The sequence below is a fragment of the Miniopterus schreibersii genome, assembly GCF_964146895.1.
Source record: "Miniopterus schreibersii genome assembly, chromosome: 22".
In the NCBI taxonomy this organism is placed as follows: domain Eukaryota; kingdom Metazoa; phylum Chordata; class Mammalia; order Chiroptera; family Miniopteridae; genus Miniopterus; species Miniopterus schreibersii.
The window spans coordinates 11,040,863-11,064,481 of NC_138124.1; the positions used below are offsets into that span (position 1 = coordinate 11,040,863).

The following is a 23,619-nucleotide window of genomic DNA, read 5'->3' on the forward strand; positions in this document are numbered from 1 at the left end:
CGTGTTTCAAGGAGGTAGATAGTCAAAAGCCCAAAATCTAACCCCTCGATGAGTTAGATTGCATGTTCCCCAAATAAAGGTTCCTCAACAGAAGCATGACTGGTTTGCCTTGACAGTGTGACCTACAGGAAGGGGAGGCCTGTCATCTGTCCTTTGTTAGCGGTAATTTGTATGCTAATGACTGAGCGGTCCCAGACCAGTTGGTTGGATAATGAACTTGGTCTAGCCCTGTTGTATCGGTAACCAGTGTGGACGCCAGAGGAATGTAGAATACATCTTGGAGAGAGAGATTAATCAGTAACTGACCCCATTAATTCACCCGGCATTTTTAAGCAACAATCACTTCTTTATATATAACATAAGAAAAGGCCACGGGCCCACAGTTTTAGCATTAACTGCTAAAACATCCAGAGAATTTTATTAGTCTGGGGGAAAAAAATTATTTGTGAAGGTGGTTTCCAAAATGGGTTAATACACCCAGGAACGTGGTTATCTATTAAAATCTGAATAATTTCACACCTGCGGCATTTCTTCACTAAGTAGGCCAAATCCAAAACACTCGAACCTGTGAAATAAGGGTGTTTTTGTGATTTCAAAGTCCGAAAGCGCTGCACATAGGTGAGTTGTTATAATCACTACTGAAATCTTTCTCGTGCACTTAGAGAAAATGAAGGCTTACACGTGTTGAGCAGAGTAGAAAACGTTTTTTACATAATCATTTCTCCTTCCCAGATGGTGTCCCGGTGGTGGGGGAGAGCCTGGAAAGGGGGAGAAGGGAGCCTCGGACACGTGCTCATTGCCACTCTGGGTGGCTAGAGTGGTCACTGGGCTGGTGAACTCTAAGGCATCTTCAGGAGACCTTGCCCTGGGGGGCTGAAATCTGTGGCCCTGATTTTGAACCTTTGGGCATTCAGTCCTACACTCTGAGGCCTCCTTGACCTCAGCCAGGCCTCCGTTTGTCTAGACTCTGCCAGTGCTGCTCTGTCTCCTCACCTGTGGGAATGTGAGGACCCTAGCGGACTGTGGAGAGGCCACGGGGAGCAGGACACCAATTGTGCCTGGCTCTGTGACACATCCCTCAATCCTGCATCACCACCTCTGCAGAAACCTCTGCTTTTAGCTTTTCCATCAGCTTGTTTGATATGCCTTCCCTGGGAAGTTAGACACACAGGTGGGACTGTGTCTTCCCCTCCCTCCTTTCTCTCTCAGCACTGTAGTGGAACACACCTATTACCACATTCGACTTAATCTTCACTGTCACCAGGCACAGTCAACAGACGGGGAAAGTGAGACTGAAGAGGGTGACACAGTTCCAGGGGCCAAAGAGCAAGTGACAGAGCAAAACCCCCATGCTTTGTGCTTCGAAGGCCACAGCATGCGACTTTTTTATAGAACTAAGATCGGGTTCACCTCAGATATAAGTCCATGATTCTAAGAGTAAAGGAGAGGCCTACTGAATAAGGGGGGCCTGCCCAGACAGAGAGAGGGGGTCCTTTGTCACCTGTGCTGAACTAAAGGTAAGGAGGTGGCATTGGAGATTAAATAGAGACCTACAGGCCTTTCTCTCCAGCTAAGACAAAGAGGTTAGAAAGAACGTAGGAGTGAGGGAGGGTCAAGAGGAGACAGAGTATATGGCAGAAAAAACCCCTGTGGTTAGAGCAGCCCGCTGTTTGCAGCCCCCCACCCCCACCCCGAACTTCCTAGGAAGGCCACACTTCCATGCCTGGGCTTTGCTCAAAGTTCAGGGAAAATAAAAATTCCTCACTGATTACACATCATACAAGGGAAGTCCTGTCTCTTATCAAAGGCATATGAGGTCCGGCTGGGTAGCTCAGTTGGTTAGAGCTTCCTCAGGATACGCCAAGATTATGGGTTTGATCTCCAGTCAGGGCACGTACAAGAAGCAACCAATGAATGCATAACTAAGTAAAACAACAAATCAATGTTTCCCTTTCTCTCAAATCAATAAAAATAAAAAAAAGCAGGAGGGGGGGATACGAAGCAGAGTAGAGGTGACTCCTTTCCCCCACCCCCTCTTAGTACCTTGGCTGGCAACCCCGGTCATCCCGTGCCCAGAATCACATGCTATGGGCCCAGTGGATCTGTGCTAATTTTTTTTTTTTAATGCAAATCTCAGCTTCAAACTCAATATCCTCCTTTGGAATATAAAACAGCTCTAGGTTGTTTAAAGGTTGAGTGGCATTCCTGAGCCTGTTAACTGGTCACAGTCTACTAACTCTCATAATTAGCAGGAGCCCGCTGTATTGTGTACCCGCCCTCGGTACTCAACAATGACTAACCTTGCCATTTTAGACTATTAACTTAAGAGTGGGGCTTTCATCCGCAATCGGTGTTTTGGGGTATTTATCTATTTAGCACTGAGCAACAAGAGAGAAAGTGACTGGCCCAGTCAGCCCCTCCTCCATCCCTTTGCACCCCCACCCCAGCCACCAAGTCCCAGCATCGTCGTGGGTGACCCAGTTTGAAGTCTTGCCTCGCTGCTGAGGGGTATAACCTTGGGAATGCCACCTCTCTACCCCGAGCCTCTGTTCCCTATCTGCAAACTCTGAGGGCTGAACTGGGTAGGGTCAAAGGTCCTTTGTACCTCTGAGGTGCAGTCATTGGGGGAGACAGTGAACCATCTCCTCTATTAAACTTCAGACGTGTTTATTATTTTTACTGAAAACCACAGCATGACAAACTCCAAGGAGGATATTAGAAATATATTTGGAGACAATAGACAATACCCAAATGAGCTGAATGGGGGTGGCTGATTCGTAAACACCAAGGAGAAGAACTTGCTTACTCCGGAGGGGTGTGAGAAATAGAATGGAAAGATCTCTGTAGGCGGTGGGGGCCGGGATGCCGGGTGCTGTTGTAGACCGGCAGCCAGACAACTGCCAAGGGTACAGGGCTAGAAATGGAACTGTTCTGGGGAGCGGGATCATCCCAGGTGGACTTTTACCTTCCTTAATGTGGAGGGAGTGAGTGGAGCCTCCTCTTGCAGTTACCTTAAGAAATCGTCAGGCACATCCATTGTGAATGAAGTGCATGTGGGTATTTGAGTGTGTTGCCTTTTGGGGCATGTGGGGCAGAGGCTGAGTTCTCACTTGGCTTGACGCTGGGGAAGCCAGGGCCCGTCTACATAACACAAGGATGGGGGTCCCAGTTGATTTCCATGCTGATCTGTCTCAGTCTCTTGTCTGCCTAGGCCTGGCTTATCCTGTTGCTGGATGCACACACGCTTTAGTCTTTTTTTTTTTTTTTTTATGCTTTTTAAAAAATTGATTTTAGAGGGAGAGTAAGGGAGAAAGAGTGAGAGAGAGAGAAACATTGCTATGTTGTCCCACTTATTTGTGCATTCCTATATGTGCTCTCACCAGGGATCAAACCCACCACCTTGCTGTGTCGGGACAACACTCTAACCAACTGACCTACCCGACCAGGGCCTACTTTTAGTCTTTAATTAAATGTCTTTTTCCACCTCTCCACATCCTGCTAATCTCTTCAAAGCCTAATTTTCATTTCCCCTGGTCGTGCCAACTCTGCCCTCATTCGTTCAGCAGTGACCACAGTGCCCCAAGGCAGATGTGTTCTCCTTTCAGGCCAGAATGTATCTGGCTCCTCTCCTCCCCACGCCCTGACTGGGGCGCACCCAGTGGCTTTCTTTCCCTGGTCTCCCAACATCTAGCTTGGTGCGTTGCACACAGCCTGTGCAATCGATAAACAAATGAATATCATTAAGCGCCTATTAGTCAGATCAATAATGAGAAACGCTGCCCGAAGACAATGCTTATTTGAAAATATATCCCAAGCTTTGTCCCTCTCCCCCTCCCCCACCAGTGCTGCTTTGGAAGGATTTGGGGCAGTCTGGTGGTTTTGCAAGCATGTCCACGTTAGGGGCCACCTTACCCTCCTGGGTCCCACCTGAGATGTACCCGTTCTCCCAGGTAACCTTCACGGGGCTCCCACTGCGGTGCCGGTTTCTGCCCAAGAGCCGCGGTTTCTCACAGGGATCCCCGGGCCTGGCAGGAAAAACACTCCCTCCGAGCTCCCTGCAGCCCACCTGCAGATAAAACCTTTTTACGCTGCTTTTAAAGTCTCACAACGGGGTTGTGTCGGTCAGGCAGTTGCAACAAATAGCTCAAGACAGTGCCCAAGGCGAGGGGAAGGCAGAGCCCAGCGCCCTCCTTCCTCCAGGCCCCGGCCGCTGCCTGCGCGGGGTGGTCCGGGGGCCGGGCCTCGGGGACCCCGCCCGCAGCCCCGGGGCGCGGACGCGCAGTGGGGGGCCGCCTGACCCGCGGATGCCCACGCTGCGCCCCGGCCGCGGGCGGGGAGCGGGGCGGGCAGAGCCCAGCGCGTCCGGGACGCGGACCCCGGGAGTGGGCGTGGGGCGGGCTGAGCGGCGCGTGCGCGAGGGGGCGCTGCGGTCCCTCCCGCAGCACCTGCGCCGCCCGCAGCCCGGCCCCCAGCGCGGGGAGCCCGCCGCCCGCGGCTCCAAGTCTCGCGGTGCTAAGGCCGGACGGGCGCCCCCCGGCGCGCGACAAAGGCGGGACCCGGCGAGGCGGCGGCGCGGGGCCGCGGAGCTGCCGGCCTTTGTGTGGCGCGGCCGCGCCCGCCCGGGCTCCGCGCGCAGGGCCTCCGCGTCCCTCCCGCGACATGGCCACGCCGGCGGCCGTCAACCCTCCGGGTGAGTAGCGGGGCCGGGCGCGCAGCCCCGGGCCGGGCGGCGGGCGGGGCGCTTGTCACCGGGCGCGCGCGGTCTGGGCGCCGGCGCCGCGTCTCCATCCCCGCCGCTGCCCGGCCCGGCTCGGGCGGCGACCTGGCCTCGCGTACCCGGACCCCGCGGGGCCACCCAGGACCCGCTCAGGCTCCGAAATGCCACCTTCCTCCTGGCCCGGCGCCGCTCGTCTCCTCGGGCCCGGCTTCTGTCCGCGCGCGCGGGGACCCGGGGAGGCGCCGGCTGGAGGAAAGTTTGGAGCTGGGACCCGGCAGGGTGGCCCCATTCTCCCCGCCCCGCCCCGTCCTTGGCGCCCTCAGGACCGGCCGCCCTGGGTCCCCGTCTCCTGTGCGCAGGGACCCAACCCCGCAGCGTCCCGGCGCGGCCGGGTGACACCCTCGGGCTCCTGGGTCCTGCCCTCGGATCCACAGGTCTGTGGCCGCTGCTCGTTCCCGCAGAGTTGGAGACTGGAAAGAGCTCAGGGGCGGGTGGGAACAGTCACCTGTTGCGCAGCTGTAGCCGGGAGATGCCCTGCCTGTGAGGCGGGCCGCCCAGAGGGGACCCAGAATGGGCGGGGGACGCCGCGGCTGGCTGCGCGCAGGTTTTGGGTGTTGTGCGGGGACTGCTGTGGGCATGGCTGGCGCCAGGCCCCTGGGGAGGAGGCAGGGACACTCAGAGGCCAGCCCTCGGGGGGGGTGTGGAGGAAGGGTCCCTTCCCGCTGAAGTGGTCAGCGAGGCTTTGGAGACCGCGCCTGTTGGACTGTGAAGAGCCAGGGCGGAGGGGACTTGCGGGAGGAAGGGACAGGTGAGCGCAGGTGGACCTGCTCTGAGCGGATGTCAGCCAGGGGTTGGGGCGCTGGGGATGGAAGAGGGAGCAGCTGGGTTCCACGGACGTGCGCGGCTGTGGCCGGGCTTCGGAGGGCTTTGAAGGACAGGCTCCCTCCACACGGAGTCCTCAGTGGTGCTGAAGGGAAGTCACATGGCCATGGCTCTGAAGGGTTCACCTGTCAGCGGTGTCTAGGTGAGGAAGGCCGGGGGCAGGTGCCGGCGGTGAGGCTTAGCGGCCCTGCTTGGGACAGAATAAAGAACAGCCCCGTGGGCAGGGGAGGCTCAGACTTGGCACTGCTTAGATTTGGGGTAAGGGTTAAGGGGGAGGCCAAGGGGCACGGAGGTGAGGGGTCCCGGGAGGCATGGGGCGAGGAGCCTGAGTGGTCCCAAGGAAGGAGCTTCCATAACAAACAATGAGTCTCTGCAAGAACAGACGAGGGGTTCCCCGTCCAGAACCCTGAGTGGGACCGTGGCTGGTTTGAAAACCCAGCCCTACTGGTTTGCTTGTAATTTCTTTCTTTTTGTTAATCCCCACCTGAGGATATTTTTCCCATTGCTTTTCAGAGAGAGAAAGAGAGAGAGAGTGAGAGAGAGACATTGATGTGAGAGAGATACATCAATTGATTGCCTCCCACACAAGCCCCAACTGGGGCCGGGGATCGAGCCTGCAATCGGGGTACGTGCCCTTGTCCGGAATCGAACCCGGGACCCTTCAGGCCCACACTCTAACCACTGAGCTAAACAGGCGAGGGCTGCTTGTAATTTCAACTGTAGCCTGCAATTTCAACCTTCCGGCTGCTTAAACATCAATAGGTTTAAGTGTTACGACGTTAGGAAAAAGATAAAGCAAGTTAAATGAAGATACTTTAGTCCAATATAGGTTTATGTTGGAAACAGGAATAAAGTCAGAGAGGCAGTTTACATAACATATATACACCATTCCATCTGTTCAAAGCCGTTCTGTCCACTCCGTTGCCCCTTGAGCTACGGAATAAATACAGGGCGGCTGCGGGATTGTTTTTATAATGGGTAACCCCCTGGCCCGATTCACAGACAGTGATGTCCCTGTCTTTTCTCTCTTGGCAGAGGTACCAGAGATCTTGAGCTTGGTGATAACTTCTCCAGCGAAATTCCTTGAGGTGGCACCTTTTCTCTTTCCATCATCTCTTCTTGAACCAGTCCCCTGTAGTAACACTCAGATCTGTGGGGCATGTTGTCCCTGCCCCATGCAAATCTCTTAACTTCTTGGAGAAAAGGTAGAATCTCAAGGGATACAGCTACGGGTTAGAGCCCCAGAGAGATTTCAGATTTGACTGCACACAGGGCACCCGAGCTTGTCACCAGAGCTCACTATGGTGCTGCTTCTGCAAATGCCTCCCCCTCCTGCCTCACCCCTCTCCCCAGATGTTGTGTCCCGGCAAAGAGTAAGAGCTTGGTAAACACTGGCAAATGGACTAGGAGGCACCCACATTTATTTCTGAGGCTCTTCTGTGCCCAGTGTGCAAAGGTCACAGCCTGTCACCTCTCCACCTCACCCCACCCCACCCCACCCCACCCCTGGTCCCTTTTCCCAGCTGCCTGCTACGCACCAGCAGGCTCACTTTCACTCTGGGCCTAGGTGGTGACACGTGAGATTCGAGTCCTCACACTCTCGTGTCGTTCAAGTGACATGAGCCCGGTTTACACCTCTAACCTACCCCACCTAGGTCCCCTGTTTGGGTTTTAGGTTGGGATCCTACCAGTTACCCTGGGGGAGAGGGGGTGTCTTTGGGAACAGAAGGGTTTGGCTCCCAGATGTTTTCCTCATGCCATCTTCTACAGGGTCCTGGGTGTGGGGCTCATCTCCTGTGGCCTCTGACACCCCCCTCCTTCCAGGTGCATTGGTCTCTGATACTGTGTAGTGGCTGATTTTCTCCATCCTTTCTGGACAGAGACCGCATGTGTCCTTTAGAGTAGAGAATGGAGTCCTAGCGCCTTCCGTTCCGTGTCTCTGTGTTGTTTCACCTCCGTTTTGGGTGACTGTAAGCATTTCTGATTTATATAAAACACCGAGGGTTTGAATTAGCTTGACGCGTGTAGGGGATCTGCAGCTGGAATGACACAGAGCAGGAGGGGACTGTGTTTCCAGGGCCACCTTAGTCTTTTGTGACTGAAGCATGACTAGATCAGGTACAAATGCAGACCGAGGACCATTAGGAATTGTGTGTTATCTGGGCATCCTCTGAGAAGAGTATTGGCAGAGTAATGAATTAGGCTTGCATAGTTAAAATTTCTATTGATTGATTGATTGATTGAGAGAAAAGAAAGGGGAGAGAAAGACAGAGAGAGAGAAGCATGGATTTGTTGTTCCACTTATCTATGCATCATTGGCTGATTCTTGTATGTGCCCTGACTCGGAGTTGAACCCGAAACCTTGGCATATCGGGTGATGCTCTAACCAGGGCTGGGACTGCCTTTAAAAAAGTTTTTATTGATATTGAGAGAGAGGAAGGAAGAGGGATAGAGAGATAGAAACATCGATGAGAGAAAAACATCATGGGTGTTTCAAAGGTATGTTTTAAGAGATTTAGAATTTCTCCTTTATTTCTGAAATCGGTTATTAGACTGTCTTTTTTCCCAGGTTTCTGGCCTTTGGCACATCAGTTTGGAAATGATTGTATAGTACAGGTAGGTTCTCTGGGCGAATTGCCTCGGATGGAGGGTACATTTGGGTCAGTTCAGCTAACACTAAGCACCTTTGAGGTCCCAGGGCACCTGGCAGTGTGCAGGGTGGATGCAGGCAGTGAGAAGGTGAGGAAGAATGTTGTCCTCGGGGAGATGGGAGTCAGCAGGAGAGGCGTCCGGGCTGACTGTGTAGCAGCAGGTGGAGGGAACTGGACATTGACTAGGTGTGGGCATGTGACGATGGGGACCCAGGGGAGGCCTCGCCGGGAGGTAGCTTCAGAGATTCTGGCCTGTAGAGAATTTAGGAAGGGTCATTTGCAGCTGGGGGTCGTGTGGGCAGAGTTGTGAAAGTTTGATGATCCGTCAATGGTTGCCTCCTCGCTGCACTCGGAGACTCAGACGGGCACCCCAGAACACGGGCTGGATTTAGAGCTTTGGGGAGGTGCACACTGTGCTTCCAAACCAGCTGAACACACAGGCCCGGTTTCTCCACAGACCACATTGCGTGGAATCTTCGAGCCCATCCATTGCAAGACATTGTTTTAGAGACTTCTCAGGAAAAAAAAAACTGCTGCCGATTCAACTCTGTCACAGTATCCATTATAAAATGTGCCTCCATTTCAGTGAAGCTAAAAAAAAACAACGTACGTTTAGAATCAGTGAAATACTGCGCATTAAGGAAAATCACCTTTGCTGCTTGACCACCTGTACCTAAAACATATGGTCTCCTTTCCAATAAAAAACTATATAAAGTTTTCCCTTTAGGCATGTGTAGGGAGCCCCATGGTGAACCATTTGGCTTCTGCCCAAAAAAAGCAGTGATATCTGAAAAAAGGGTTTATTTGTTTCTCGGCCAGTATTTATTGAGCAGCTACTATGGGCCAGGTACTGAGCTAGGTTCTGTGGATACAGTGGTGAGCAAAATCAGTACAGCCGCTGCCATGGTGCTGCTTACAGCCTAGCAGAGAAAAGAGTCATAAGGGATCACACACTTTCTGGGGTGGGCGGCTGGCAGAGAATGAAGGGGTGACCCTCATGACCACTATGCACTATAGGAAAGCTACATGGTGGCTTTAAAAACAAGACAAGACTTTTCAGATAATGATGAATATCCGTGACGCAAGTTAATTTAAATGTGAAATAACAGAACTGCAAGAATTTTTTTGTTCTTATTTTCGGAGCCGCGTTGATGTTTCTATCACATCAGCAGTTTGAAACGAGGCATAGTCTGGGATCACTTGCCATCATTTGATATGCTTGGTGGATTACACATCCCCCCAAAAATAAAATGCACGAATGTGATCAAAGATCACAGCTGTGTGCTCTCTTTCTGAAAGTATTTCACACCCAAAAAACTTCCAACTGGGTTCAGCCAGACTTCCCTGAGCACCCTCTAGGCCTGGCTCAGAAAGGGCGCCGCCCTCAGTGCTGGCGGGTAGCTGGGTGCTGAGTCGGATAGGCTGGCTACATGTGTGTTCAGCCTGTCTCTAACACAGACAGCGTGGGGACAACTTTATGCAGGTGACTGTCTGCTACAGAGAAGACAGCTTTGACTCCACCAGTTCCTTCTGACAGGCAGAGAAAGGGATGATTTGGGGGCAAACAGCTCATTTCAGGACAAGTCAGCCTCACAAACCATGGGTCTCCATTTCCGGCTGCCTGCCGGGCATCCGCACCCCTGTATCCCACAGATTGCGAAGCCACACCTCCGGTACTTCCTCTGTCCCCTCTGTCCTCTGTGGCAGTGAATGGCACCACTCTCCATTCATTGGCCCAAGCCAGACATTAATTATTTTAATTGCTTATCCACCTAATTAAACAAATATTAATTGAATGCCAACTGCGTGCACACAGTGGTGTGCAAAGCCGGGCGTGGTTTCTGCTTTCAGGGCGCTCACTGTGTGGCTGGAGAGTCAGCCATTTACTAAAGAATCACGTGGGCGAGGGTATCCTTGAAGTAAGTGTTGCTAAAGAAAGGCCTGAAAGAAAGGGGCCTTTGTTTCCAAATGCAACAGGACAGCCATTGAAGTGTAGCGAGCCGGGTGTGATGTGATGGGAGGAGGGTTTGGAAAAGGGCTCTGGCTGCTGAGTGAGGCTGGCCAGGCGGGGACAGTGGACCTCCAGGGCCCTGAGCTGTTGAGGGGGGAGTCCCAATGCAGCCAGCTGACAGATTGCACTTGGTAGATGAGAAGCAGGGTGGCCCCTCCCCAGTTCTGTCCCTGGGGGGTTAGAGTGCCAAGACAGAGAACACTGGGGGGGACTTGAGGGGAGGTGGCGGGGAGATCATGATGAGCCTGGTCTTAGATATGTTGAGTTTAAAGCCTCTCGAGCTCCAGATGTCCCAGTGAGATGGGGCTTTGCCAGAAACCTCTGAGCTGCTGCTTTTCTCCCAAAGCCGGGAGTGGTTTTTTGTTTTGTTTTGTTTTGTTTCCCCACTGTGGTGTCCCCAGTACCTTCAGCAAGGCCTGGCTCATCATTGGTGCTTAATAAACATTTATTGAAGGAATTAATGAAATGGACCCCGAATCCCCAAACTGCAAACCAATGAGAAGAGGCATGTCTACCACAAAGTTACTTTTTTGTTTTCGGTGACTTTTTATGCTGAAGTAATTTCAGGCTTACAGAAAAGTGGCAAGAATGTAGAAAGCTCTCTGTGGCCCCGTCGCCCGGACCCCCAGGTGTTAACATGAACACAACTGCTGCCACCACCCCAGCCCTGGGTCACCCCCCCCACTGGACTCAGGCTGCTTCCTGCTGCTCTGTTGTGACTGTCCTCACCACCTCTTCCCATTCACTAGCTTTCTGCCCCCTGAGTGCAGGCAGTGGTGTCCTGGGACCACTCCTCTGTCCCCCTGTGACCCTGGCAGAGGGGGAGCGGAAGGGCCCCATCACCCAGGGACAGTTCTCCCTCCCGGCCGCCCATCCTCTGCACAGACCAGTGGGGCCCCTGTTGATGGCCTGCATCTACGGAGATCTCGGACACTGTGCCTGGATGCCCGAACCTGCCTCTGCCGATGACAGCTCAGTGCCCCCGTCTCCTCCCCCTTCAACTGACCCTCCAGGCCTCAGGCTGAGTCCCAAGACTGAGCAGTCTGGGAGTGAGGAGATACACCACCTTTGTCCAGGTTCATTCATTCGCCTTCATCCATCCGTCCAGCAATATTTATCACCTGTCTTCCCTTCATTAATCATGGCCCTTCGTGCCGGGAATACAGTGGTTAGAAAGAACAGCGCAGGCAGCCTGCCTGTGCTTACCTGAGGGGCCGCTTCCCTGGGTCACCCTGGCTGGGACAGAGGAAGGGCTGTTAGGCCTGTTCACCACTAGGCGGCGCCCTCACACAGGCAGTTCTGCCCATCAAACCTCACCTGCACCAGAACCACCAGAAAGGGGCTCGCCCTGCCCAGAGGCTCCTTCAGTAGGTGGGATTGAAGGGGGTACAACTTGCATTTCTGACAAGTTCCCAGCTGATGGTGATGCTGCTGGTCCCTGGACCACCCTTGAGATCCACAGAGGCAGCTAAGCCAGTCTTGTGCCCACTGCCAACTCACTCACTTGGTTCAGGGCTTCTGGGCCCATGAACTCATTGAATCTTCCTAAGGGTTGGGCTTAGTAGCCCCATTTCACAGGTGAGGAAATGGAGGCTTAGATGGTTAGCAGGGGGTGAGCGGCAGAGGCCTGACCTCCCAGTTCTCACCCTGCCTGGGTCCTCATTTCCCTCATTCCACTGTCCTGGGGAGCGTGAACTAGGTGTCAATGAGGCGTTCTGGTTTCTGCAGGGACAGCTCCCTAAATGGCTGTTTCATTTGAGATCCCAGTGGGTACGGTTCTTTTCCACCATCTTCGATGAAGGTTGCTATTTCAATAGCATTTCTGTGGGATGATCTGAGGGTCCTGTTCGTATTCAGGTTCCCACGTCTGTCCACCAGGCTCAATTGAATTAAGTAACTTTTTTTTTTTTTTTTTTAGAGAGAGAGAGAGTCATTGATCGGCTGCCTCCTGCACGCCCCCTGCTGGGGATCAAGCCTGCAAACTGGGCATGTGCCCTGACCGGGAATCGAACCGCGATCTCCTGGATCCTGGGTCGATGCTCAGCCGCCGAGCCACCGCGGCCGGGCCGAATTAAGTGCTCTTTACAAATGGAGATTTTAAAACAGACAGGAATACCATGTATGGGGCATGCGGATAAAAGAGAAAAGATGCCAATGTGATGGGTTGTCTACCTCCTGTGGCTGGTTCAGGAGATTCTCCTGATCTATACTTCTTCCTGAGATAGATGTGGGTTCTTGCTAGCTCCTCAACAAGGCAGAATAAGAGATGGAAAAGGTGAGATTCCAGCAAAGAAATACTGGAGAATTAGCTGTTCAAGGTGGGGGGACCACGCCACCAGCTCCAGCCAACTGAGCCACCTGGCCAGGGCTTGACACTTTTAAATAATTGGTTTTGCACATACAGTGAAGAGCTTTTGTCATATGGCCATGGATTATCACACATTATACTCACTGCATGCACCGTGCAATGATATGTTTATGTTTATAGGTCATCTGACTGGGACAACTGAGACGTATCCTGCATACAGGACGTTTCCAATCCTAGTTCATCCAGAATTCGTGTTTACTTGGGGAAGGGAACACTCGGACTTGAGCCGTAGGATCACGCCTTGTTTGCAGGGTTGACGTTGACATACTGTAGGTGTGGGTGTGATGGTGACCGGTGGGCTCATATGGTCACTGAGCGTGGGTTCAGGGAGGCCAGAAATGATCTTTTTTATTTATTTTATTTTTAAAATCAACCTTATTGAGGTTTCATCTGCACACAGTAGAAGACTGGCAGAAAGCATCTTGAAATAGATACTCCACAGCTTGTCCTTTCCGGGGCCAGGGCACTCGATCAGACGAGGCATGTGGTAGGTTTGGGGCACATACAGACTGGGGCATAAGTAAGCTTACAGATGTTGGTGTGGAAAATAACACAATAACAAATAATAATAAAAGCATAAACTCTGTGTTTCGCATACTCACAACTGCAAACTTACTTTTGCTTCCCCCCCACCCCACCCCCCATTGCGGCTGAAACTGAACTTTGGTCCCTGGCGAAGATATGGCTGCACATGGGGTTTTGTCTCCTGCTCTGTTTCTTTGCCCTGAGTCTTTCCCCGTAACATTATTCTTTGAAATGGTGTTATTTGATGGCCGAGTGATTTTTATTGCTGGTGTTTTCCATAATTTATTAGCTTTCCTCTTCACGTCAGACGTTGTCGCTCATTTGGGACCTGTTCAATGTCAAACTGTTTGGATGGTCGACATGCCTCTGAGTCGTTCATTTCTTCCCGACTCTTCCCTCCTTGGCCACCAGCCACGGCCTCTCCCTTGTCCAGGAAGGACACTCACGTGTATGTGCGAAGTTTCATCTCTCCTCCTGCCTCAGGGACTCCTTCAAGCAGATGTATTTTGTCTCATGAGCAGGCTCTCTCCAGTGTAGCATTCGGAGCCTTTACCATCCCATGTCCCTTTTTTGTATTTTTAAAGGAGTGAAAGCAAAGCTCTGAGCCCTTTGCTAGCTGTCCCACCAGTACCCACACCGACCCTTTCCATCCTGCCGTCTCCGGGCTTCTGAGCCTGAACACTCTGGTTGATGGGACACAGCCTGGGGGCAGCTTGTCCATGGACCTGGGGGGACCAGGGGGACTCCCAGCCTGGGGGTCCTGGCCTGTCGTCTGTGTGGCTGAGACCATGTTGCTCTGATGGTCTCTGGCTGGTAGATTTGACTCCAGCATGATTCAAGTTGTAGGGGATGTCCCCCTATGTGGTTAGACATGTGGGCCTGTGTGTCACCTCTCACAGAGGGGCCAGGTCGAGTGTGGAGTTCACGCTTGTCGTCTTCCTCCAGATTAATCACTTCAGCAGTAGCCTCCCTCCGTGCCTTTCTAACATCTTCTTGCTGGCTCTATGTTTTTTTACCCATTTTATAAAGCTCTGTGCAGGGATGCTGGGACTTGAGGCAGCAAGGTGGGCTTGGACACGAGTGAGAATTTCGTGCTAAGACCCCGGCGGGCTCTGCCTAAGCTGGCGTGGTTAGCTGAGGTGGAGGCCAGCCTTGGGACTGGTCCCCGTTCCATGCAGCTGCGTCTCAGTGTCCAGGGCTGGTGGAAGCAGGACCTGGCCTCTTTCTCCTCCTGGGTCCATCGGCCACCTCTCCCCATGTCTGCCACCTCCTGCCCTGCAGAGACACCCCCCGCCCAGCCTGCCTCCTGAGGGCGCCGCCTTACAGAGGATACACAGCTGGTTAAAGTCTAGCAAGGACCTGGGGTCAGAGTTCCCTGGATCCCCATCTGATGATTTTTCTGCTCACCGTGTTACAAAAATCCCAGCCCAGGGAGAGCCTTGGGGAACCTTGTGCCCTGCCTTCCTTCCAGAAGGGGAAGAGACACCCCCCTCCCCTGTACATCAGGAGGAATCCTTTCTGATCTGTCCCCGAAATGCCTCTGTGATAATCTAGAGATTTCAAATGTATATTGTGGTTGCATTGGAAATCCAAGTCACTGATTTTTCAGAGCCTAAGCAGTTAACGTTAGGAATTTTTGCTGCAAATAAATTGATCAGTATGCAAGACAGTTGTCATGGCTGAATCATGGCCCACAGTTAAGGTAAACAGATCTGCGATGACATTTTCTGAGCAGAATACAAATGCGGCTTGTTTCCGCCCAGAGGCTCCTGACATTCCTTCTACGTGGATGACAGATCCTCCCAAGAAGGTGTTGGTCACAGGGAAGAAAGATCTCTGTTTCATCTCCCTGAAAAGGTAGGGCCGTGACATTTGATGTGCTTTCTGTGGAAAGAATTGTTGTAAGGGAGAGTGTTCTTGGGTTCCCTGCCTCCCTCTCTCCCCTCCCGCCTACGGGGGGGGGGCGGGGGGGACCTTCTGTTTGTTTTTTTTCCGTTCATTCGGATCATCATTAAAATACTATATGTTACTGCGTTGTGAAAGTTTGCATGTCATTAATTGTTGTTTTTTCCCAATGAGAAGATGAAGGGAGGCCTTTCTTATTTAGATTCATGTGAAGGAGTCTAAGGGGGTTATAAAATGTATTTTCAGTTCCTCACATGCACGTTCCTTTCATCTGTAACCCTCTCAAGTTTCACAGTCACCCCACACACACACCCCAGTTTTCGCCGCCTTTGCTGTACCCTAGGAATTCTACACAATATGTCTGCATTTGTCGTGTGAAATAGCTCTAGCCGGGAGCCGCATCATAAGTCAGATAATATTTTCTGAATTTTGGTGAAGCTTTAAAAATCCTCAGCATGTAGCGAGGTTAAAAGGAGCTGGAAACCTCATTGCAATTTTGTGTTAGACCTGCAGTTACTGGGAGACAGTGTTTCCTGGGGGTTTATTTGCATTTGGGGTCTGGCTGCTGTGGATGGAGAGATTTCTGTCTGTCTGTGCAGTTGTCACTGGTTGTGATCAGGGGCCCTGAGCTGAGATCTGTACAAGAGGGTGGCATTTGAGGTGTGCGGGATGTTTCTAGAGCTTGTAGAGTTGCAGTTGGGGGTAAAAAGCCAGAAGGTTCCAGTGACTAGATGTGAACAAGAGGATATGAAGGAGTCTACTCGGAAATTCTGGAGCCATCCAAGGAATACATTTAGGAAAAGGGCACCTTTACTATCATGGTTGGTTCCTCCCAATGCATTTCTGCATTGCACTACCAGGACAGCGTGGGGGTGGCTTCCTCCAGGAAGCCTTCCCGGATGCTCCCAGTGGTTCCCAGTCTCTCACATAGCAGGCAGCTCTCAGTATGAAATTACCCAGCTACATGTCTCCATCTCACTGAAGACTGAACCTGTCAGAGCCAGGACAGGGGCCTTTCACCTTTGACTGACTGGTTTCTAGCATAACTCCTGACTCAAAATGAGAACTTCACCAGTGTGCTTGTAATGGAAACAGAACCCCATTTTCTTAGAGCAGCCTCTGTGGGAGGAAAGAAGGCCCTGATTAGCCCCATTTCTTACTTGGAGCATAGATGGAGACACTGAGTCACATAGTGGTGAAGCCAGAACTAGCCCCAGGCTCCCTTAGCCTGCAGCCCTCTGAATAAACGGAAGGAAGACAGTATAAAATGCCCCTGCCTCTCCTCCGCCGCAGTCCCCAGGACCCAGCACATGGTGCGGCAGGTCTGATACGCAGCCGACCCAACCATACTTGTCTTCCTCCTCCAGAATTTTTTGGCCTCATGCAGTTTCAGTGTAGGAGGGTCAGGTGACCAGGCTTTTTAGAATCTTCCCTTTTCGGCTCTGACGGTGACACATGGTGTATTTGAGGCGCTGACATCATCTCTTTCTTCCCGAATGCCCTCTTTTCGGCTCTGTCATTCGGGCTCTGTCATCTTCCACCTGGATCGCTGGGACCTTCATTCATTCAGAGCGCACTACAGGTACAATACGAATGGCTAACTGGGGACCAGCCCTAGACCAGGTAGGGAAGGGGATGGTCAGGGACAGGATTCTTTGGGATGGTTATATTTGAGCTGAATCTAAGACTGTTAGGAGTTAATTTGGTGAAGAGAGGGAAGAGAGCTTGGTTGCCACAGGACATAGCATGTGCAAAGGCCCTGGGGTGGGAGGGAACGTGGCGTATCCAAGGCAGTGTAGCTGGAGCCGGAGAGGTGGGCAATAGCATGACCACACAAGAGCTGGTTGATCATGGCAGGGACTCCCCCTTTGTGCTGAGAGCAAAGAGTAGCCATAGGATATAAGCAAGGGCTGGGCTGGTCAGATCTGGCTTCTGTGTGGAGAATGGATGGGAGAGAAATAGTGGATGCAGGGAGACCAAGGAGGCCGTGAGAAGGGCCAGCACCTGAAGCCAGAGGATGGGGAGACCTCTAGGAGGCCATAGCAGGACTTGGTCCTGGGTTTGGGAATCAGCAAAGAAATGGTATTGGTGCCAAGGGCCTGGATGACATCACCGGCGCAGAGAATGGATGGAGGAGAGGCGGCTGTAAGATGCCTGAGGTCCGGTGCTGGCGGGGGAGCTGGCCAAGGGGACTCGGAGGGTGGGGATGGTCAGGGACAGGATTCTTTGGGACGGTGATGTTTGAGCTGAATCTAAAAGACTGTTAGGAGTGAATTTGGTGAAGAGAGGGAAGGTGGGTGGGAGGGAGCGGAGGAACCAGGAAAGGATGCTTGAGATGGGGCCATGGGGGGCTGAACCCACAAAGAGGGTGGCGGCAGGGAAGGGACTATTTGCCTTCACAAGAAGTGACCCCTGTGATGATGGTGGCTCCCTGGCGGGGTGATGGGACGGCAGAAGGTTGCAGGGAGAATGGGAGGTGAGGAGAGCTCGAGGTGAGACTGAGAGGGCCCCAGTGCCCTTGCCCCACAAGGCAGATGTCCTCTTGTCTGATTGAGAACCCCATACCTGTTTGGGGGATTGATTCGATGCTGATACGTGGCCTTCTCCGCAGCAGAATGGGGTCACGGTTCTGTCTCCACGAGACGCCTCACCTTTTCCCACGTGGTGGGCCCTCCACCTCATGGGGGCTCAGGGTGAGGATCGTGGACGTCACTTACCAGGGGACAGAATAAGATGCTGATGTGACCGCGAGGCTGGGCCTGGCCCTGGGCCACGCGGGCACCTGCATGTGTCACATAACCTTGTCCTTCTGCTTCCCTCCCCCTTGGAGGGCAGAATGGGGCACCCCGTGTTCCCCAACCCTCGCCCCAGAGCCACAGTGTGTGTGGAGCGTTCCTTTCTGTAACTCACATTACAAAAACAACTGAGGTCTTTGTTTTCCCCAAATAAAAATGGGCGAGTGTCTTTTTTTCCTAACTACGTATCGCCTTCCGTGGGCCATCCCCCCTCTGCGCTGGAGGGTGTTGGGGGCAGGGAAGGGGCGGCCCTTTGTAGGTTTGCATTTATGACTAGGGTCCCTTCCAGCCTGAACTCTCCTGGACTCAAAAGGCAGGAGTGAGGTAGTGGCTATAAAATACTTAAACGTGTTGCACGGTACATGAGCTGTGCAGATAATAAATTCCACACGTTTCCACGCTGAGGACCTTTACGATATGCCGGGGTCATCAGAGTTAAGGAGTGTCCTTGTCTGGAGCTCTCAGGATGTTTTTAATGGACGTTGGCATCTCCAAGAAGGGGGGCGGCTTGCTGACCACAAAACCCTTCTCTTGTAGGATCTCAAGGGCCTGGAGCTCTGTGGGACTTGTTTTGGGCCTTTTAGGAACCTAACGAACCTGACATGTTTTAGCCTCTGTTTCAGGAAAAAATACAGATTTCTTATCCAAAGGAAGCCTATGATAAGGTTACGAGGTCATCTGTTAATTGTCCAGTTGTCCAGCACTGTCATAGTCTAAAGGGGAGAAGATCGCTTTAAGAAAGGGATTTTTTTTTTTTTTAATTCAATGTGTATGTCGGTTCAAAACAACTGAAGTCACTTTCCAATTTCTGTGAACGTCACGGAGTAGCTAAATTTAGACTTTGTTTGTTGGTATTGTAAAATCCTTTACATGTTTTGAGTGGGATCGTTTAGATTGACCTTAAAATGTGTTTATTAAACTTGATGTCTTCGGGCGTGACTGCGAGTCAGCTGTCAGAGGTCCCCCCGGATTTCTCTCTAGAAGGAGGCAGAGAGCAGAGCCGAGCCCTGTGGCGTGCCCCGGGCCCCGCTTTCTGCTCATGGTGGCCCAGATGCCCGTGTTTCTCCCACACTGCCTCATCCCAAACTATTTTTGTGGACTCTTGCTTCCCTTCTGCCTCGGGTAAGAGTTGAACTAAGAAAGATCAGCACTTTGGAAAGTCCTTGCCAAGGACAACGACCAGACCCAGAGAGGCTGTTTGAATACTGATCTTGCCTTTTCAGGGTCTGAGCAAGGGTGCCCGAGTTCAGGAACCCTCCACAAAGTGGGAAGGAGACACCCTTAAACCGTGGTTGCTTAGAAAGCTCGCATGCTTAAGTGAACATTTGCCTCAACGAGCTTTCAGAAGTGTCTAACTGAGCCCTGGCTGGGTAGCTCAGTTGGTTGTAGCGTCTTCCTGCTACGTCAGGGTTGCGGGTCCACCCCCGCTCAGGACACATACAAGCAGCAACCAGTGCATGTATAAGTAGGTGGAACAACAAATCTCTCCTGCCCCCTCCCCGCCCTCCCACTCTTTAAAAAAAATCAATAAAAAATTTTTTTTGTTAAAGTGTTTAGCTAATAAAAAATTACGTATAAGATCGTGACACACAGGAGAGGTGCTTCAGCTAATACCTGACTTTCTAAATCCTTAAATTAGTAGTTATTCCCAGAAAGGCCTGGTGGTGGAGCCATTGTCGCTGGCTCACTGCGCGCCCTGAAGTGGCGCTTTTCTGGCCCCTGGACCTTCCTGCCCTCACCATGAACGCAGGGCCATGAGGGTTCTGAGTCCCAACTGAGGGTGGGGAGCAGCCTCTCTGCTTGGACACAAATGCCCAGGGTGAGGGCAGAGCACCCGTGGACGCTGCCCTGGAGACTGGCGACTTTTGGAGGGTTTGCCCATCTGGGTTGCCGGTAGTTGATACCAGGCGTGGCTCTTTCATGTGCCTGGGTTCCTGGATGTCTTATCTGCCTCCGGGTGACCAGGAGACAGGAGTCCCTCCTGAAAGCTGCTAACTCTTTTTAACCACCTGAACGAAATACTGCTTGGGGGGTATCCTTTCCAGAGGGGAGAGGCGGAGCCCAGACAGGAGGGGCTCACCTGAGTCACCTGGGTGATGGTGGTTGGGGCAGCCCCGGGACCGGCTCCTTGGGCTCCTCCCAGGTGGTGTTTTTGGTGCCATTGGGCAGCTTTCTTGCTTTTCTTGGATTGACAAAACCTCTCATTTTTGCTGAATTTCAGAAATGGCCTCAGACATCCCTGGATCGGTGACGTTGCCCGTTGCACCCATGGCGGCCGCTGGACAGGTGAGGATGGCCGGGGCCATGCCTGCCCGCGGAGGAAAGCGGCGTTCCGGGTAAGCACCCTCACCCTTGCCAGGAATTGGGCTTCATACATGTCGAGTAACACTCTTGACCTGTTAGGAAAATACTGTTTCTCCCTGTCGTGGAGATGAAGAGCTCAGCGGTTTGCACCCTGTTTAGATTTTGCAAGATCCCTAACTATGCGTGTGATTGGCTTCTAAGTGTTTGGGGTTTCAGCACCCAGCTGGGGACTTCTGTTTGCTTGTCTTTGTGGGGAGAGTGAGCTCTGGGATCCTGCTGGGCCTTGCTCAGGACATCTCTCCAAGGGAGTGGCTCCTCCATCCGCCCGCCCCTGGGCTCCCGCCAGAGGGCAGCAAGAATCTTTGCTCAGTGGCCTGCAGGAATCCTTCCTTTCCCCACATTGGAGCCTGAAGGCTGGGTGGCTCCATGGTGCGCTGCTCTGCGGGTGATGGTTGATAACGTGGTAAGTTCTAGCAGGACCAGAGAGACCTGCCCTCTTGAGTTTACAGAGCCCAAATTGCACCTACTCACGTGCCTCCTGCCTGTAGCTGTGCTCAGAGCTCAGAATCAACCCAGCCCACAGAAACCTGCAGGGGAAACAGAGCTGATGCTTGCAGATTCAGTAAATGACCCCGCCCCTTTCCCTCACTGAATCCACTTTCTTTTCATTGAAATAGTTGATAAACATTTCTCTTGAAGTGAGATCAGTATATACATTTAATGCAATTTATTTTTTTTTAAAATTGAATGTATTGGGGTGACATTGGTTCACATAGCGCAGGGCCCTCCAGTGATAGCAGACGATACCTGTCAGGCCCAAGGCCTGCAGGGCGGGTGGGGTGGGGAAGCTATATGTGGAGATCTGGAATGGAGTTTGTTAGGATGACAAAGCATACTTGGCATTGCAATTTTAGATTGTTAAAAATGTGATGTGTATGTGGTGCGTTTGTCCAAGGAGGGGTTAAGATTCTGATGGTGATTTTGAGCAGGGCGTGGGGTGGGGGGCAAACAAGGCTGAGAAACTGAACATCGTGGTTGCATGGGTTTTCCCTGAGTCAGTGAGCACCCTCCCAGGGCTCTGAGGCTACCCCATTCTCCACCCACTGTGACCCATATTTTCACAGGGACCCAGCAGAGCTGTAGTGAGCAGGTGGGTGCCTGGGGCAAGTCCCCAGATCTACTGTGTCATCAGAAGCAGCCCTCCTGCCCCTGGGGCCAACCGCAAACACAGCCATTGCATTTAACTAACGACTCCTGCCAGCTGGGCGCTGAGCTCAGTGGAGTCCAGGTTGCTGTCAACGTATCAACTTACTGATTTTAAAAAAAGATTCCAGGTCTTTTAAAATCGTTTTAAATGCTCCCCAGCTTCTCTCCATCCCCCTTGGGACAGAGCCTGATGGAGTGAGTGCTCAGTTCTCTTTAAGAAGAGGCCAGCAGTAGGGGGCTCTTTGATGAGGGAGGTGGGCTGGGTTAGGGTTAGGGTTCCTGAGATGCTCAGGCCCAGCCCCAAATGTGCAGGGTGTAGGGAGTCGGCTCTGAGCCTCTGCCAGCAGCTCCTGCCGCACCTCCCGCAGGCGTGTTCGGGTCTGTGCCCTGCTCAGGGCGAGGCTGCAGGGGTGAGGCCGCTTCCCTCCTGGCCTCTGTGTTCCTGACCCCTGCCTGGCCTCCAGACCCTGACTCCTGCTGGCTCGTTGAGCTGACGATTGAACCATGGGCTCGGTCTCCTTACTGCCAAGTCCTCCCAGCTGTCCCTTTCTGTACTGATCACAGCATGACACTGGCTGCAGAGGGGACTGGAGGGGCTGAGACAGAGCCAAGGAAGCAAAAGACCAAAAAAAGAAATGAGAGATTCTAGAACTGGAAGAGCAACAGAGGACATGCTCCCCACCCGGAGTATGCGGTGTGGGCCCTTTAAACAGATGCGCCCTTTATACAGATGCTCATGCCGACCCCCTCCTGGGGGCTCTTCCTCAGCTGGCCTCCTTCTTGGGGCCCACGTGCCTGCTCCCTTTTCCCCATCAGAGGAGGGAGCCACCCAGCGACCGTGAGAGTGATGCGGGGACGTCTCCTCTGTGTCTAAGCACAGAAACCTCCGTTTTTCCCGGGCTGTTTCCATAGTAATTCTTGCAGCTGGTATTTCTGCATGTTTTGCTGGGATCCTGTGATTGAGGCCACCGCTGTTCTAGAGCTCGACAAGCTCCCCTGACCACAGCCTGCACACTCCGCTGAGAACACAGGAGGCCCCGACAGAGGTCACAGGCATCAAAACGCCGGTGACCCCACTCAGGGCCCCGCTTCTGCACCCTGGCTCAGTCCCTGCCATCTCCCATGCTGCATGGTGTTCTCCCACCCCCTTCTCTCTGAGAATGTGGGCATGGTTGGAGGGACATGGTGGCGGGGAGAGAAAGGGGTGTGGAGGGTGGGACGGGGCATGGCAACAGGCAGGGGCTTCTTCCCACCCCTATTCCTTGCCTGGTCCTTGCACTCTGACCTGTTATTCTGGTGGAGGGAAGTGTCCCAGATTCCCAGGGCATCCACCCATCATCCTCCCAGTGCAAGCCTCGCCCAGTGCTGGGGATGCTTTGGGCCTAACACTCTCCCTTTCCCTGCGGGCATCTCAGCAAGCTGCGGACAGGACGCTGCCAGCTGTGGGGACATAAGGTGAAAGTTCACGTTTCGGATTCTTTGAGAAGCGATTCCACATGTGGAGACATGAGCAGAAGCAGGTCACCTGAGCTGTGTTTTTGCAGAGACCTCCCTGAGTTTGTCGATGGGGTGGCAAGGGGTGGTGGCTTTCGCAGGGGTGTACTCGGTGCTGCTGAGTCAGGGGGGAGGGGCAGTGATTAGAAGTCTGTCCCCACCCCTGAGCCAACCTTTTAGTGACGGAGGGTGGAGGCCACAGGCAAGGCCGTACCAGGCCCTTCCCACTGCCTTGGAGTCCTGTGCCAGCCTTCTGAGGAAAACTATTTCTGAATTGTCTGCAACCTATTACACCAGCGTCCCACCCCACAGCTGCTGGGCCCTGGTCAAGTAAGAGGCGTGTTTCCGTAAGCAGATCCCGCACTCGGTAACTCAGAGTTTATGCGCTGGCATCGCGGGAGCCCCGGCCTGTCCAGGTCTGAAGGAGGAGCATTCGCTGGTGCTCCTGTCACGTCACCTTTGTTCGAAGGAGCCTCAGGTTGCCCAGGGTGGCTCCGAGGCTCCCCTTCCAGGTCCAGCCCTACTGTCATGGCCTCTTCTAAGAGCATAAGTGAACTCTGTTTGGTGACTCATTTTTGATGAAGTGGCATTATTATTACACAATCCCTGTTAGGGAGAATCACACTCCTCACTCTTAGCTAAGTGCAGGCTCAGAAATAAATGCCTTTCACGGCTCTTTATCGAGGTAAGACTGCGCTGATTGACAGGAAGAGCAAGGTGACATGCGTCCGCGGCCCACGTTTCGAAGACGGCTTACGTCA

The 23,619-nt window shown here is 52.8% G+C and overlaps 1 protein-coding gene across 4 annotated transcripts in view; it reads left to right on the plus strand.

The window, feature by feature from the left end:
• Positions 1 to 4,515: 4,515 nt before the first annotated feature.
• The window catches only part of ARNT2 (aryl hydrocarbon receptor nuclear translocator 2), a 75,312-nt gene continuing 56,208 nt past the window's right edge, over positions 4,516 to 23,619 (plus strand). For 2 of the 4 annotated variants that reach the window (XM_081124657.1, XM_081124659.1), the window contains exons 1-2: positions 4,545 to 4,690; positions 20,076 to 20,190. In XM_081124657.1, the coding sequence (XP_080980783.1) occupies positions 4,660 to 4,690; positions 20,076 to 20,190 (146 nt within the window). In that variant the 5' untranslated portion in view covers positions 4,545 to 4,659. Of the gene's footprint in view, positions 4,691 to 20,075; positions 20,191 to 23,619 lie in introns of all 4 variants that reach the window. The other 2 variants (XM_081124658.1, XM_081124656.1) reach the window with 2 other exon arrangements.